General features: G+C 42.2%; 1 protein-coding gene and 1 long non-coding RNA gene across 4 annotated transcripts in view; one reads left to right on the forward strand and one right to left on the reverse strand.

Annotated features, from left to right (window-relative positions):
* SDCCAG8 (SHH signaling and ciliogenesis regulator SDCCAG8) overlaps positions 1-18190 on the reverse strand; it is a 1349628-nt gene that overhangs the window by 969036 nt on the left and 362402 nt on the right. For both annotated transcript variants that reach the window (XM_069234464.1, XM_069234463.1), the window contains exon 11: positions 4345-4479. In XM_069234464.1, the coding sequence (XP_069090565.1) occupies positions 4345-4479 (135 nt within the window). The remainder of the gene's footprint in view (positions 1-4344; positions 4480-18190) is intronic.
* Positions 1-18190, forward strand: part of LOC138295871 (uncharacterized) — a 207512-nt gene that overhangs the window by 104207 nt on the left and 85115 nt on the right. The gene's annotated exons all lie outside the window — the stretch shown is intronic.

Genomic DNA, 18190 nt, shown 5'->3' on the forward strand with positions numbered 1-18190 from the left:
TCGTCAGTAGAAATATGATTGATGTAGCACTAAATGAGGATACTCTTTTAGAAATGAGATGGCCCCCAAGACAACTGCCTCTCGGTGCCATGGGATTCTGAGGGCCCTTTAACATGACTTGCTTGACTCTTCTGCAGTTGTTACCGGTGGTCAAACAATCATTTTTTAAGGCAGGTCGTTTCTTCATTACTGACTCTTCTTCCTGCTTATCATATCAAGCTACTCCCCATTTAGATCTCTCCACTAGGTTTCTGCCAATCTCCCATTCGTACCCAAAATAACGAGATTCAGATTTGGATGCAGCTCTTTTTTAGAGGTTACAACAAAATACTCAAATTGTCTTGCAAAAGAAATCCATTTTGTCACAGATCGCTTTAGCTTGAGAAAAAAATAAAAACTTTGCTATTTTCAAACAACTAATTTGCCTTTGCTCTGCTTTAGCCGCTGGATTTCACTCAAGGGTATCAGTGTGCTTTACAAACGTTTTTCATTTGTTTGTTCATTCATTCAAAGGAGATAGTCTACACCAACAGAAGCTGCTGTAGAAACCTACATATCTTGAATACATGCTCCTGCTTCTTAAGGCCTCAGTTTGATTCTGCTGTCTTTGGAATATACAAAGTGACTGTTAGGTAGCACACTAAGTGGAACATTACCGTGGTACAACAATATATAGTTAAGTAAATGACCCACCTGCTAAAATCCTATAGGACTTCAAAATACAGAAACTTTAGAGAAGTCACTATAGAGCCATAAACATAAATTGCAACATGTTTTATTTTCACAGCTTTTCCAAAGATGTTTGGCCAGGGCTGCACTGGTTATGACTGGGACAGTTTGTTGTAGGTACCAATCAGAAATACTTCATTTTGTTGACACTCAGATGTAATTAGCAGTGCTTCACCTACTTCTCAATGGCAGGGAGACACAATTCTGAAGTATCATTTAGTTGAGGCTGGCTGTCGTAGGTGAAGTATTTTATTTTTAGCCTCCAGCCACCCCTAACTAACAGATCAGTAAAAAAACAATCAATCAGTGTTAAAGGTGGCTAAGAGCACCAGTAATATCAGCATAATAATTTTCCATGAGCCCACAATGTGTAAAATGTCCACCCATACTACCAGAAGCACTGTTTCGGTCCCATAAGGGGGTCTAAAGCCTATCTCAATAGAGTACTGCATACTGAACGAGTCTAGTTGGTGCTAAAGTTCTTTCCACGTAATATGTTCAATCTATTTGAGGAACAATTATGAGCGAAAGTCCCCTAATCAAGATGGGACTTTTAAGCAAAGGTATCCCTAAGCCCAAATTAAGTGTGCCTGGCACAAGCAAAGCCAGGGATTGTGGCTTCTGTATACTGCAAAACATGTTTACAAGCTTCAATTAGAACATAGAAAAAGCACATTGGGTGGCAGTGGCAAATGCTTATTTCACAGACCCAGAAAATGTTCTTCTGCTCGTCCATATGTTGTACCTGTTCTTTGTGGAGACAAAGCTTGTGCTGCTGCTGCCAATGCTGCAACTATGCTGCATGTAAATTAAGCTTGGTAAAATTCTTATTATACAAGGATAAACAACTGAACTACAAACAAGGTGGGGCCCACATAGTGTGAGAAGGGTGGAGCAAAATGTACCAGTTTTCTTTGTACATATCAAACAGGTGAAACACAGCAACATGGCGTGCATAGTTCCCCTCCCACACCTAGCATATCCAGGAAACTAATGAGAATTAGCAGTGCAAGCTTCCCTCACATTGAGGGAGGACAGCTCATAGGCAGTAACGTTACAGGCTTCCCTTGCACAAAGTGGGGATACTGCTTAAGCATTAGCAGTGAAACCTGCTAATGTGGACATATACCACAGACCAGGTGTAGTGCAGACTGAAGCAGTGCAACCTTCTATGGCACACAGAGGAAAAAGTACTACAAGGAGATCAGCAATGCAAATGTCCTTCACACACAGATAGGGAATACCAGATGTGCAACACCAATGTAAGCTTTCCTTGCATACTCAGAACAAACACCACTAAACATCAGCAAGCAAGCTTCTTCTGTGCATAAAGTGGACGGGCAGCACAAAGGCACCAGAACTGCAAGCTTTTCTCGCACACAGAGAACAAGCACAACAAAGGTATCATGAGGTTTTAAAAGTTTGTTGTGCCCACACTAACCAACACAAGGCACGGAAATACACAGGGGTTATGTGCCAATCACCTATATTGTGAAATGTTGCTGGCATAAGCTGCTCACTGTTAAGAGCCACACTACACTGTGGGGTGTGAATCACGATATATCAAGTAGCTAACATAAAATGCAAACAACCTTCAGGTCGGTCTCTCGCTCTCTCCATCTCATTTCTATAGAATACTAACCCATCAAGCTGTCTTGCTGGCACAGCTCCCTAACATCGACAAGTTATGTACACATTACTCCAGATCTAGCTAATATGGGTTAGATCTGTGACCTTCAGGTGCCATTTTTTTTTGTTGCACATAGCAGACTAAAACATTGATTGCAGATTTTCTCAACATAAAAATACCTCAAATCTTGGATAGATTTCAAGGCCTTCAATAATGTTGTCTAATAACAAATACTGCCTGTGCTATATTACAACCGATGTAGATGGTTCATTTTTTTAGTTTAACACTATACAGGTATTGTCTGAAATGTCAGACTCGTACTTCCCCATTCACAATCTGACAGATTTAAAATATGCTCCTTGTTCCTGGCTGGGCCTCAGGAACCCAAACAATGGTGCCAGCCTATATGCAAGCAGGTGAGAGTCCATGAGGAAAACAGATGAGCCAGGTGCTCCAACTAACCTTGGCAGAGGTGCCTGAGCCAGTTCACACAGAATCAGAACTAGACCAATGTAAAAGAGCTAATGTAAAATGGTCTCCCTCGCCAACAAACACCCATTTTCGCTCAACTGACAGGCTCATTATGCAAGCAGACCCATAACTAGAGTATTTTGGCCCAGAGCCATGCCAGAGGGACCCTACATACCTTTCAAGGCCTTCATCCTTGGTTCCTTTGGGGAAGGTGGGACTCAGACCCTGCATAAACCCTCCATTGTAAACAAATAATACTGCTGTGTCACACCAGTCCCCACACAGCTAATACTACAGTGCGGCCACAGGACCCCACCCCATTGCCCAAAGAAATAGAACCCCCCTACCTCCAAAGACAAGAAGATAATGGCTCCAAGTCGACAGGCCGTAGCCACACCACAATTTTAATGCCCACCACTGAATGGAATGGTGGTTGGATTTCATGTTTTACCATCAACAGGGACCAACAATGGTTTGGGTTGGTTGGTGCACCAACTGTTCCACCCTCAATTCCAAAAAGGACAACCGAGAGAAAACAGGTTTAAACGGAACCCAAAACCACATACCTCTACACCACAAACCCAAGTACACAGTGTCTGAATAATATCACTGCCATCCTGGGAGGCTCTCTGGCACTCCCAGTTATCATCACAGACTTCAGAAGACTGAGACAATATATCCGACCCTAAAGATAATCATTACCTATCTCATGCTGACACAATGGAAGGTCATCACCACCTTAGGAAGTGATATACATGGAACTCTCATCACTTCAACTACTTCATGCTTCTTTCAGTGAATGGTGAATTTGCATACTACCAGATGGATTTGCTTTGCTTAAAGCAACATGCACTTTTTTGGTGGAGCAAGAATATGAGATGTATTTTGCTACTTCCTGTCAAGGGGTCTAAATATTTAAACATACATACAAATAGTGACAATGTTTCCACCTGTTAGCTCACTGTGACAAACCATAAACAAGGACCTGCCTTGGCAAGCCTAGGAAGTCTGCCCTTGAAAAAGCCTGCCACTTTTTTTTTTTTCATTCTTTTGCCATTTGAAAAAAATTGTTTTACAAATAAAGGAGAGGCCCAGCAGCCCAGGGGACACCAGCCCTGGTAATGAAGTGAACTTCGTTTTAGGCCGATGTACACATGTGATCAGGCAATATACGAAAGACACTTGAAAAGAGGGACCATTCAAAGTCTCTGTAAGAATATATATAACTACTAAATTTTACTATGTATTTTATGAAAAACATGAGGCCGGCATTACAGTGAAAGCTGTCTGCAGGCCAGACCTAAGAATGGAGGAACATAGGAGACAAGACACAGAAAGGGAAGCAAATCAAAATCTTACTCACATGACTTGTTTGCCTTTGAGCTAAAGCACTGCGACATTTACAATGTTAAATAAAAGCAGGGCCTTGTGTCTAAATGATAGTTCATGCAAACATAACCCACACAAAACCATAATGCAGAGAACCGTGTAATATTTTCCTTTTTAGTTGTTACCTCAGTTACTTCAATGTCTTTAGAAGAGAGCTGTTTTAGGGCTTCCTCCAACTGACTTGCAATGGATTTTTTCTCCCTTGTTAGTCTCTCCAGCAGAGCGTCACGCTCTGCCACATTTTGCAACAATGTTGTCATCTACAATCAAAGTAAGGGGAAATAAGAATTGCAAACAAATTCATGAGACAGTGGACTGACAGTCACTGAAACAGTAGCATGCATCAGTGGGGAGGCATAAATATTAAAGCCCTTGTACAAAGAGGTTCAAGTTTACTTCATCCCCGCCCCATTCCACAATCTTAAGAACACTGCTGAGAACAAATGTAACACTGCCATGCAACAAGAAGCAGGTGTCAAAACTGTTCTTCATGCTACAGAGCTGATGCACTTGATGTTGTTGTCAAAGCTCATTGTGTCACATTTTCAAAAGATGGAGGCATTTGTAGTGTAGAAACTTCCTGCCGTGTATGAACTACTGTGAGAGCCCACCCACCCATGCACTCAGGTCTATCTTGCATAGTGACTCCGATCCTACAACATATATTCTAATTGCTCTGTTCAATCGCTGCCTAGTGTAAGATGAGAGAGGTAGATACTACACATTGCCCCCAAGAGTGTACAATCGAAATATTCAAGACCCTGTACTATTAGGAAGGAGGAGACCTATTTAGGAGAACATTGAGAGCAAAGATCCTAACTGTAAGAATTTAGAGCATGTTAAGGAGGGGGCATCCTTTGCCTTCGCCATCTGAAACCATAAACCGGTTTTTATAGAGACTTTCCTTCAAATCTTGCAATCTTTGGCCTCATGTTTAATAAACAGAAAATGCATTTTTCATAAGGATCACAACTATGGAGCCTGAAGTTCACACACAATGTGGCTTTAAAAGTGCTTTTTGGATGAATCTGATGTAGCATCATGACACCTGAGAGACCCCACCAATGTCAGAAGGCTGCCCCCAAGGGTAGGACAAATAGTATGAAGAAAAACACTTGTCTGAAGATGAACAAAAATCAGAGCTTCCCCCTCTACACACAACATGCAATAGAAATCTCAGGTATGGCTGTCTCTCGGAGAACGGTATTGACTGTGCTTTCACATCTTTGACTCAAGTTCCAACCTTTAGCAATCAGGTGAATAGGCTACTAAAGTGACAATGTTTAAGTGCAGTGCTACTTTAAAGTTATGTTAGAACCCAGGTATACCTAGGGGAATGATTCAATATTGTGAATCTACGAAAGATCCAACACTGGCAAGCTGCTGAAATTCACGTGTATCATCTCTGCCCACTTCAGGTTCCTAACAACCTTATACCTGCCACTTGTAAGTGCCGTCTGGAATTTGAGGCAGTTCCAAAACATTACTTTTAAATTATCAATCCATTCCTTTTCCATATAGTGAAAACTGCACTGTTTTTGTACTTCCAGCCCAAACCTAACTCTAGCGCAAAGCCTTTTACTTCTTTGTAGTGCCTATTTGACCCTCTTTAGCCATAACTCTAGCACCAAGCCTTTTACTGCAGGGATGTGGAATTCCTATCGCCCCGGGACATCTTGTTTGGGGTCAAGGGCAACAAGTTTTTATGTTTGCTTTGTCCTTGGGACAAGTAGGCCCAACCCCCTGCAGCACAAACCCTTTGGCTGCCTGTTGAACTCTCTGCAGTTGAGGTAATGTGTTTCCAAAAGATAATGCTGTTCGAACTTGTATTTATGGTTCATTATTTGAAAGCCTTCATTATTAGGGTGCGTGCTGTAAATAAATGTTTTAAGGTCACACTTCACTACTGACGTTGGTTCCAGTACAAAAAAAAAAACGTGTACACACATGTTTGAAAAGTTTAGGCTAAGAGGCTAAGTATAATGCTCCCAGAATGCTCTCTGATTATATGCAAATGAAGTGTCATTTAGTAAAATGTGTTGATGCATGCTAGTATTTCCCAAAAATATTTCTAATGGAAAATCAGTGTAACCATTTTCACGATTATGGGAAGCATGAAAATAAACAAACACTGACAAAGCCAACTGATCTGACATACTTTTATAAGTCTTTTAGTTTCATCAATGCGTGTCTTGTTTTGACATGGCTTTTGTAACACTTTATTGTTGTGGGAGCTACCAGGCCCTCAACATTGTAACAAACATTGGCAAAACCCCCCCAAAAAGTTTTTGAACTCTTAAAGCACACGTTGCCACCAGCGGCATAACAAAGGCCCAGCAGCCGCCCTCCAGGGGGCCCTGTCAGCACAGCACCTGCCCTGAGTGAGTCTGGAGAGGAGGCTCCTCCATGTTCTTTGCAAAGGGGCACCCTCCAGTTTCGTTACGTCACTGATTGCCACTGTAGTTCCTGACACTGAACAAAACTACTTTGTGTGGCAATATGCTCCTTGTGGAAGAGCAGAATGCGATCACTCACAGTAAAGCCAGCCGAAAGAGAGAGAAATAGAAGTTTAATAAAAACAAAATGTCTTTGTTAACACCAGACCTAATTAGGGACCAAGACCCACATGGAGGTAGCTTTTTGCATGTCGCAAACAGCGACTTTCACTGTTTGCGACGTGCAAAAAGCACATTGCGATGCACAAACCCAGTTTTGCGATTCAGTAACCTGGTTACCGAATCACAAAACGGGTTTGCGACTCGCAATTAGTAAGGGGTGTTCCCTTCCTAATTGCAACTCGCAGTGCAATGTAGGATTGTTTTGTGACCGCGAACGCGGGCGCAAACCAATCGCAGTTTGCACCCATTTCAAATGGGTGCTAACACTTTCGCAAAAGGGAAGGGATCCCCATGGGACCCCTTCCCCATTGTGAATGTCACTGTAAACATTTTTTCAGAGCAGGCAGTGGTCCTGGGGACCACTGCCTGCTCTGAAAAAATGAAACGAAAAAGTTTCATTTTTCGTTTTTGTTATGCATCTCGTTTTCCTTTAAGGAAAACTGGCTGCATTACAAAAAAAAAAAAAAAAAAACTGCTTTATTGAAAAGCAGTCACAGACATGGTGGTCTGCTGTCTCCAGCAGGCCACCATTCGTGAGGGGGTCGCAAATTGCGACCCACCTCATGATTATTCATGATGTGGGCATTTGCAAAGCCTTTGCGAATCACAGATGGTGTCAAGGACACCATCCTACATTCGGATTTGCGACTCGCAATTTGCAGGTCACAAATCTGAACCTACCTACTTGTGGCCCCAAATTCTTAAAGAAAGTCACAAAAGTGCACCCATGGTATATGTCGTACCCCTATAAAATATTTGTGAACTGTATTTTAGCGTGGGTAAATACGATGTGTAGATGTGCTCATGTGAAAATCTATTGAGCATTTGCAAGTTCATTTTCCCTCCAGCCACTTTCTTCCCAACCCTGGAAGAAGTTCTAATTCTGCCATTGTCAGGAGTAAATGTCCAACCTTTCTTATTATGGGAAAATATTAGAGAGAAGCTGGTAAAAATCTTTAAAACATGCAGGTTGGTAGGTTTGCAGACTCAACGGTATTCCAGCCCTGGAACTATTGCTTACTGCTTCCTCCAACCCCAGTATGCAGATCTGCAGAAAGGTGGCAAAATAAGGAAATTGCTACAGTAGGGATTGAAACTCCAAGTATTCAAGCCCTACTATGGTAGTAGCCCTGGCATAATCAGAGAGGCTATTAATTGCTGCCATAATTTGTCGCCACACTACATGGCACCAAAGGGACAAGTAGATCTTTGTACAGGACAAGTAGATTTGAGAAGCAACCTGTCCCCTGGACAAGTAGATATTTGAATAAATTCCACACCCCTGTTACTACATTGTATAACCTATTTGAAACAAAAGTGTTTTCATTCCCAACACAACCACTGACCCCGATATGACCAGTTAAGTCTTTTCTCCACAATAGTATTATTCATTTTCTGTGGATTGTTGCACTGGTAAATGCATAGAAAGTGTGAATGGATGTTCTCACTCTGCAAGAGCGGTCTCAGTTGAGACTTTAGCTGCTAAAATCATGAGGCTAAAACAATATGTTGTGCTGCACTTTATGTATGGCAGGCCCCATTTCTACTGCTTGTTATGTTACATTAGATGTACTATTACCCGTGCTGTTACTCACATTTCTTTTTCTTGGTGATAACCCTCTTCAAATTCTGGCTGCAAGGTTAGAATGAATAAAGCTAGATAAACACACACTTGAAATAGAAGGAAAATGTTACTTACCAGTAGACATCTGTTTGTGGCATATAGTGCTGTAGATTCACATGCTGTGCATAAGCTTGCCATCTAGTGTTGTGTTTGGAGTGGTACAACTTGTTTTTGTTCGAAGAAAGTTTGAGTCACTGGGTCGAGTGACTCCTCCTCCCGGTAAATACTGCGCATGGGCATCGAGTCCTTTGTTAGATTGTTTGTCCGCAGGCGGGAGAGTGAAGTAGCGAAAAATATGTAGTAAGACAGAAAAGATGCCCATGCAATGTATTTACATGTGTACATTTATTTCTATACATATAGAAGACTAAATTGCAACCTGTACACACCTCCAGGGAGGAGGTAGGGCTCATGTGAATCTACAGCACTACATGCCATGAACAGATGTCTACTGGTAAGTAACATTTTCCGTTCAAAGGCATGTGTAGCTGTAAATACACATGCTGTGCATAGACTGTAAACAGTCCCTCCATAAAGTGGTAGAAAGTGTGCAGGGGTTGCAATTGGCTAAAAAAAGTGTTTTAAATAAATCTTGTCCAACATTTGCCTGTTGTCTGGCAAAGACGTCTACACAATAATGTTTAGTAAACGTGTGTGGTGTAAACCATGTTGCTGCCTTACAAATGTCTGCCATAGGTATAATAACTAAAAAGGCCATAGATGCACCTTTTTCCTAGCGGAATGTGCTCTAGGTGGTACAGGTAATTGTACCTTAGCTTTAGGATAGCAAGTTTAAATGTATTTGACTATCCATCTTGCTAAAGTTGTTTTAAATATAGGATCTCCTTTATGTGGGAATAACAGCCACAAAAAGTAGTTTCGTTTTCCTTAAAGCTTTTGTTCTGTCTATATATTACATAAGAGCTCTTTTAACATCTAGAGTATGTAGATCTCCTTCTGCCACTGATTCTGGTTTTGGGAACTGGCAATTCTATTGTTTGATTAATATGGAATTGCGAAATGACTTTTGGAAGAAAGTTTTGATTTGTTCTTAATACAATCTTTTCTTTATGATCTTGAAATAAAGGTCCTTCCAAACTTTGGGGGTCATTCTGACCCCGGCGGTCCGGCGGGAGCACCGCCAACAAGCTGGCGGTGCCCCGCAGGGCATTCTGACCGCGGCGGTTTGGCCGCGGTCAGAAAAGGAAAACCGGCGGTCTCCCGCCGGTTTTCCGCTGCCCACATGAATCCTCCATGGCGGCGCAGCAAGGGGATTCAGACACCCCATACCGCCATCCTGTTCCTGGCGGTTCGCCCGCCAGGAACAGGATGGCGGTATGGGGTGTCGTGGGGCCCCTGGGGGCCCCTGCAGTGCCCATGCCAATGGCATGGGCACTGCAGGGCCCCCCGTAAGAGGGCCCCACAAAGAATTTCAGTGTCTGCTTTGCAGACACTGAAATTCGCGACGGGTGCAACTGCACCCGTCGCACCTTCCCACTCCGCCGGCTCCATTCGGAGCCGGCTTCCTCGTGGGAAGGGTGTTTCCCACTGGGCTGGCGGGCGGCCTTTTGGCGGTCGCCCGCCAGCCCAGTGGGAAACCCAGAATAACCGCAGCGGTCTTCTGACCGCGGTGCGGTATTCTGACTGCGGTGCGGTATTCTGGAGGGGGTAACTCTGGCGGGCGGCCTCCGCCGCCCGCCAGGGTTAGAATCACCCTCTTAATGTCCGAAGCTCACTGACATGCCTAAGAGAGGTGATAGCAATTAAAAAGGCTACTTTCCATGAAAAGAATTGTAAGGAGCAGGAGTGAAGTGGCTCAAATGGTGGAGCCCTGAGTCTTGTGAGTACAGTGTTTAGATCCAAGATGGAGCTGGAGGAATCCTTGGTGGAATTATTCTTTTTAGTTCTTCCATAAATGCTTTGATAACTGGAATTCTAAACAATGAAATATGTTGTCTATATTGCAGACATTAAGCTATGGCAGCTAAATGTAAACGAATAGATGTGTAGGCTAAATTTGCCTTTTGTAAATGTAATAAATATTGTACAATGTCCTGTACTGTTGGTTGAAGAGGGTTAATGTTTTTGTTTGAGAATAACAAAAAAAAGTTTCTATTTTGCTGCGTAGCGCTGTCTAGTGGTAGGTGTGCATGCTTGTTTAGGGATATCCATTCATTCTTGTGGTAAATGTAAATATCCAAATTTTATGACTTCAGGAGCCATATCGCCAGATTGGGTGATTTGGGATTTGGATGTCTCATCTGTCCCTGTTTTTGTGTCAGAAAATCTGGTCTGTTGGAAGCTTTCGATGAGGAACAACTGAGAGTTCCAGAAGTGTTGTGTACCATGGTTGACGTGCCCATGTAGGGGCCACTAAGAACATGCTTAGGGAAGACTGTTTCATCTTCTGTACTAAGAATGGTGAGAGTGGGAGATGGGGAAAAGAGTAAGCAAATATCCCTGACCAACTCATCCATAGAGCATTGCCCTTGCACTGAGGGTATGGGTACCTGGAGGTGAAGTTTTCAGATCATTTGTTTTGATATGTTGCGAACAGATCTATGTGAGGTGTTCCCCATTTTCTGAAGTACTGTTGAAGGACTTGTGGGTCGGGTTCCCACTGGTGTGTTTGTTGATGCATCCTGCTTAGCTGGTCTGCTAAGTGGTTGCCTGGAGATATTGTGCTACTATGTGAATATGGTGACAAATCGCCCATTTCCATATTGTTTGTGCTAGGTGGGACAGTTTTTGAGATTAAGTCCCCCCCCTTTTTTTAAGATAGTACATGACAGTCATGTTGTCTGTACTTATCAACATAGTCTTGTGGTGCAATTGTGAAAGGAATGCTTTCATTGCAAGAATATCGCTGACAGTTCAAGAAATTTATATGAACAGACCGATGAGTATCATCCCATATTCCCTGAACTGTTAGGTTGAGGAGATGAGCTCCCCAACCATTGTTTGAGGCAGCTGTTGTGAGAGTAATCTAAGGCACAGGGTCTACAATGGGCCGCCCCTTTATAAGGTTTTTGGTATTCCAACAATGTAGAAAGAGATAAGTTTGGCGGTCCAACAACACTAGATCTTTCATTTGACCCTGTGCCTGAGACCACTGATGAGAGACACTGTTGAAGAGGATGCATATGAAGTCTGGCATGAGGCACTATGGCAATACAAGACGTCATCACTCCTAACATTTTCATAACAGTTCTTATTGTGTATGTTTGGTTCTGTTATAATGTTGCAATTAATGTCTGAGAAGCTTGGACTCTGTTTTGGTTTGGAAAGGCGATTCCTAATTGTTTATTGAGGATAGCTCTTAAGTATGGTTACGTTTGAAGAGGTTGCAGATGAGATTTGACGTGGTTTATGGTGAATTCTAGTAAGTGTATGAGACGAATAGTAGTTTGAGTATATTTTTGACACTGTGGGAATGAATGGCTTTGATGAGCCAATCATCCAAATAAGGGAAAACATGTATTTGTTTTCTTCTGAGATGTGCTTCAACCACTGCAAGGTATTTTGTGAATACTCTGGAAGCAGTAGTGACTCCGAATGGTAATACTTTGAATTGCTAATGTTTTCCTGCTACTACAAATCTTAGGTATTTGCGGTGTGCAGGATAAATAGGAATGTGAAAATAAGCACCCTTTGGATCTAAGGCTCTCATGAAGTCTCCTAGTTGTAATAGGGGAATAACATCCTGAAGAGTGACCATATGAAAATGTTCTGATAGGATGTAGTGGTTTAAGGGCCTGAGATATAATATTGGTCTGAGAGACTCATCTTTTTCGGGGATTAGAAAATACAGGGAGTAAACTCCTTTTCCTTGGTATTGCAATGGTACTGGTTCTATAGCTCCTTTTAGAACAAGTGAATGTACTTCTTCTTTGAGAAGAGTTAGATCATCTTGTGAGAGTCTGTGGTTATGAGGAGGTATATTTGGTGGAGTAGAGTTGAGCTCCAGATGGTAACCATTTTGGATAATTTGAAGTACCCATTGATAGGTGGTATTTTAATCCATTGGGGGTAAAAAAAATAAAAAAAGTTGGTTTTCCTCTTCCTTTATTATTGTTTCCTCTATATGATCCTCTAAAGTAACCTCTGGTGTATTGAGAGGTGGGTTTAGTTTGATTTGAGGACTGTTCTTGAAACAAGGACCTAAATCCTCTGCTAAACCTTGAACAACGAAAATTACTCCCATGTGTGCTGGCTTGTAAGGCTCCCATAGCTCTGGAAATTTCATTGTCCTTATTTAACTTTTCAAGTGTGGTATCCACTTGTGGACCAAATAAGTGCTCCTTATCAAAGGGCATATTTAAAACTGCCTGCTGTACTTCCTGTTTAAAACCTGAACATGAGAAATGCATGGCACCTTATGATGAATCGAATGGAGTTATTAGAGATTGTATGTCCCTCATTTATAATCTCTACCCCTCTTTTACAATGTTCTTCTGGTAGGTATTGTAAAAGTTCCTCCATAGCATCCCAGTGAGCTCTGTCGTAGCTGGAAAGTAAAGCCTGAGCATTAGTGATTCACCAATGATTGGCTGCTTGAGCTGCCACTCTTAACCACAGCATCTAATTTTTAATTTTCCTTATCAGGAGGAGGTGTGTCTCCTGTTGACTGGCTATTAGCTCTTTTCCGTGCAGTAGATGCCACAATAAAGTCTGGAGGAATTTGTGCTCTTATATATAAAGAATCAGTGGGTGTGGCTTTGCCCTTTTTATCAACTCTAGGAGTGATAACCCTTGTTCTAACAGTCTATTTCTTCTGCATGTCTGATCATTCCTGGAAGCATTGGAAGGAATTGACTTTCCTTATGTATTGCGCCAAGGGTGTCAAAAAATCTTCCTCTACTGGATCAGTGTACATATTTACATTGTGATATGCTGCTGCCCTTGCTATAACCTGTTAGTATGATGTGGAATCCTCAGGTGGACAAGGTCTAGCTGGATAAAGATCCAGATCATTTGGTGTAATAGGATCCGGATCGGACTCATCCCATGGGTCCTGTTCATCTAATGCATCGCCTATATCCTGAGACCCACTAGATGGTGAAGCAGGTGATGTGAACCCTAAATGAGGAGATGTGGGTGGAGTATGTTGTGGAGAAGTAGGTAAAGGTGGAGATGTACGAGTATGAAACAAAACCTTTTCTTTGGTAGTCTTCTTTGGAGGTGCAGAGGAATCATGACTTTTTTCAAAAGCTAATTTCCTCCTTATAGGTGGCAGAGGTGATGTTACAATCTGCCCTGTTCCTTGCTGAATTTGAAGTCGGCACTGCCTAGCGTCCATAACTTTCAAAATTGGTTCCATCTGTGATGTAGGGGATGTTATTAACTGTCCAGAGTAATTGAAAATCTTTTGGTGTTTTTTTTTATTTCGAAGGTTTTTGCAGATGGAAAATTTTCGGTGCTGAAATGGTAGCTGTTTGCGGTCTCTTTTTCGGTGTCGATACGGTCAGCACCAAAGCACCATGTAGTTTTTGTTTTGCGGGTGCTGAAATGGAGGTACTGGAGGTCGATACCAAAGATTTCTCTTTGGCTTTTTTCAGTGCCGAGCTGGTATGCGGGGCATCCAAATAAGTTTTTCAGCTCCTACCATGACTGGAAGGCAGTGGGGGACCGGTGACCTCTCATGTTTTTTTTGTCCGATGGGAAAGGGGGCTTTTTACTTAGCTTGTGCGGGTTGCAACGGTTGACCCTCGATGTCCGACTGCACATCAGAGTCTGAATCCTGAATGGAGAAGACCCCCTCTTGTTCCAAATCTTCTTGCTCGTGTTCATCTCAGAAAATGTCTGGTGTATCCTCTGGCTGTCGAGACGCCATTTCAATTTGATGAGCCCTTTGGTCTCTAAGCGTCTTCCTCGACCAAAAAGAACAGCATGCTTTGCAGGTCTGGTGGTTGTGGTCTGGTGAAAGACACAAATTACACACCTGGTGCTGGTCGGTGTGTGGAAACTTTGAATGGCATTGATGGCAAAATCGAAATGTAGTACATTCCATCAGGGCTGCATTGTTTGATACCACGTGGAAGAGGTAGGGCCAGAGAGGGCCTTTCTGTCCCCGAAAGGCTCGCGAAAACTCAATTCAGAGTGTAGAAAAAGGAACCGAGAGTTGAATATAAAGGAATACGCGTTGGTGAACAATACCTATGACGATAGAAAGACTGAAAGAATCCCGTTTTAGACTGTTTGGAGCTGAGAACTCAGTGTGAGAGGAACACACATCCAAACCAGACGGTGGAGAAGAACAATCTAACGAAGGATTCGATGCCCATGCGCAGCATTACCGAGAGGAGGAGTCACTCGAAAACTTTCTTCAAACAAAAACAAGTTGTACTACTCTGAATCCAACACTAGATGGCGAGCTTATGCACAGCATGTGTATCTACAGCTACACATACCATCGAACATCAAGTTTCTTGAATGAACGTAGCATTAACAAGTTATTAATCCACAAGAAGAGAAGAACTACCCAAATGCTTGTAATAACCTTGTTCTCAGAGTCAAAAACATAAAAATAAAAGGTCTTCAGAGATATATAACAACCATTTTAATTAGACGTTTTAACATCCTTCACTCGATTCTCATCTATATTTGTTTGTCCAACAGGGATTCTGGGCCAGGACAACGTATCCCAGTACTTACCAATTTTCCAAAGTCCAAGTCTATGATTAGATTCAGCAAGGGGCAAAGTCATGCTGGATTTTCAGACTATTCACCTCATGGGATAAATTTAGCTATAATTGGAATCACTTGCGTAGTCAGAAGTTATTTTTTAAAATCTAGCTCTGAACTGGCCCTCCTGGATCTACAAATACAGTACTTGACAAAAAGCTCTCCTCAATCAATCTCATGTTAGCAATGCAGGATGTAATTCTCACTCTACAGAGTACAGGACTTCGAGGTACTAAATGAACAAGTTGTTTTTTTAATATTTATCTTAGATTTTAATCAAAGTACAACAAACATCAATGATACAGATTCAAGTTACATTTCACAATTTTCCCCCATTCTCAAAATGCAATTTCGCAGTATAAACAATACGATATGTGCCCTTTAATGAGACCCTCGATGATGCTCCTACTACATACAATTTTTTTTTTTGCCTTGACACTGTATTATCTGAAGATGTGCCTTAATGACCAACAAAGAAAAGGGTGCCCCTCCGGTCTCTACGGTCTTCTCAACTTGCTTTAGTCATGTTACAAGGTGGGGGCAGAGATGTTGTCAGGACGCATGATGGTGAATAATGTGTTCATAGTATTCACTCATGTTTCAAGATCCTCCAGCACCCTGTCATCTCTCCTGGACATTTTAAGATGGACTTCTTTGGCCAAGGTCCACTCCATGGTATCCCTTAGACATGTCTCTATACTAGGACCTTGTAGATCCAACCACCAAACATCTATATGCCTCTTCGCGAACACCAATGCCAATTGCAAAACTTAATACTGCATGTTTTTTTTATTTTTTGGTCGAGCAATAACACCCAACAAACAGCTCTCCGAATGGAGCTTGAATTGGACCCTAGTGGCTCTCCATTATCTCCCGTACACTTCTCTACAAAAATCCACAACTTTGACAAATGATTAAAACATGCCCCATCCACCCTACACCTTGGGCAAGCGGCTGTCCTACCCAGGTAGATTATACTGAGCTGTACTGGTGTCAAATGTGCACACTGGAGATAATTAAAATGCATCAATTCGAATCGTGCAATGCAAGAAACCTTAGACACAAAGGGGGTTATTACAACTTTGGAGAAAGTGTTAATCCATCCCAAAAGTGACGGTAAAGTGACGGATATACCACCAGCCGTATTACGAGCTCATTATATCCTATGGAACTCGTAATACGGCTGGTGGTATATCCGTCACATTTGGGACGGATTAACACCTCCTCCAAAGTTGTAATAACCCCCAAAGTTACATCTCATCAACCATTGAGTATACGTATATTATTCTCCACTGTCCCCTCCCACCTAATCCGACCCCCATTTTCAGGTTTACGCCTGTCTGCCTTCAGAGCATTGTATTGTAGAGTCACTAAGATGACAACTCGCATCCAACATCAAAATGGCATCTACAATGGCCATTATAGGAGTTGTATTGGGAAAACTTGTCCATATCTTTCTCTTATAGCAGTTAGCTAAGCATATTGAATTAAATGCTTCCTGTGCTTCTTAAAAATGCAATAAATACCTCTTACAGGTATTAGTCTCCAAAGGTGTGACATTCTCCCTCCCGCCACTGAGCTACAGCCCTGCCTGTAGTTATATGCTGAAATGCCAATATATTTAGATCGCAATAAAAAGAGGGGTGGCTTCCGAACTCCCTTGACTATGAGTTCCCATATGTTGTTTGTTGTAAGATATACTGATAGTTGCAAGGAATGTGCTTCCCTTCCATTAGGGACTCAAACAATGATGCGTCTCTGGGTAGTCCTCTAAGCAGTCTCTTCTCCCAGTTGTCCACGAGTATTACACACTTGGCTGCCTGCTGCATTTGCACAGTATAATAGTAACGCTCTAGATCTGACAGGCCCAAGCCATCCTCCGCCTGATCCCTCTTCAGTGTAGCCAGGAATACTCTGCTGCATTTACCAACACTAACTAATGAAATCAGCATGATGTTCAATTTTGTGAAAATAGCATGAGGGAGCGGCCATAAGGATTTTTGTAAGGTGTACAGACATCTTGAGAGAAACACCATTAGTGCTATGGCTGTCCTCCACATGATAGATAACTGTAGTGTATTACAAACTTTTATGGACAACTGCAATCATATTATCTTCCCCATATTATAATCATATTGGCGGTCAACTGCCGTCATCGCCTACATTCCAAAATATAGGAACATGCTTGTTTCCACCTGAGTCTCAAGTAAAATAATACACTGTCAGCATAAAGGGACATTAAAAATCGCAAGTCTCCCACTTTTATCCTCCAATTGTCTAATTCCATTCTGACCCTGATCATCAATGGCACGAGGGCCAAAGCAAACAACAAAGGTGAAGGGAGGCATCCCTGTCTTGTACCCCACTGTATGTCATCACTTTGAGACCATACAGTCGCTTTTCACCCTGGCAGTGGAATCTGTGTAAACAGTCTGACCGAGGCACAGAATGCTGGACTAAATCCTACAAGGTGAAGGCCCTCCATTAAATAACACCAGTTAACAGTGTCAAATGCCTTTTCTAGGTCTACCGACACCAGTGACAGTTTGTCCTCAATATCCATCAAAGAATGTAATGTGTGTCAGTCTACAAATATTTATTGTCATGCTCTGGCCCGGAATAAACCCACTTTGGTCCTGTGAACCAGACTACCGACAACTAGCCTTAGACTAATGTCAAGAATTTTACATAGGATCTTAACATCTGAATTTATCATAGTTGGGGGACAATAAGATGAGGAATCTGTAGAGTCCCCAGTTGGCTTAAGCATCACGCAGACTGGACCTCCCTACATTCTTTGGGGAAGAATACCCAGCTTCCTTGACTCCTTAAAAGCCTCAAGAAGCCTCTCACTCAGCTAAGGGGATAGTGTTTGGTAGAATTCTACCAGGAAGCCACTACCTGCTGCCTAACCCGACATTGACTTCAGTGATTCTCACAACTCCTCAAGAATAACATTACCGTCATCTCAGCAACTTTTAGAAGGTTTAAGCCTTCAAGATAGGTGGATACCGATTTCACCTGCTCTGGATCTAAACTACTATA

This window comes from Pleurodeles waltl, chromosome 5 (assembly GCF_031143425.1).
Source record: "Pleurodeles waltl isolate 20211129_DDA chromosome 5, aPleWal1.hap1.20221129, whole genome shotgun sequence".
Classification (NCBI taxonomy): Eukaryota; Metazoa; Chordata; class Amphibia; order Caudata; family Salamandridae; genus Pleurodeles; species Pleurodeles waltl.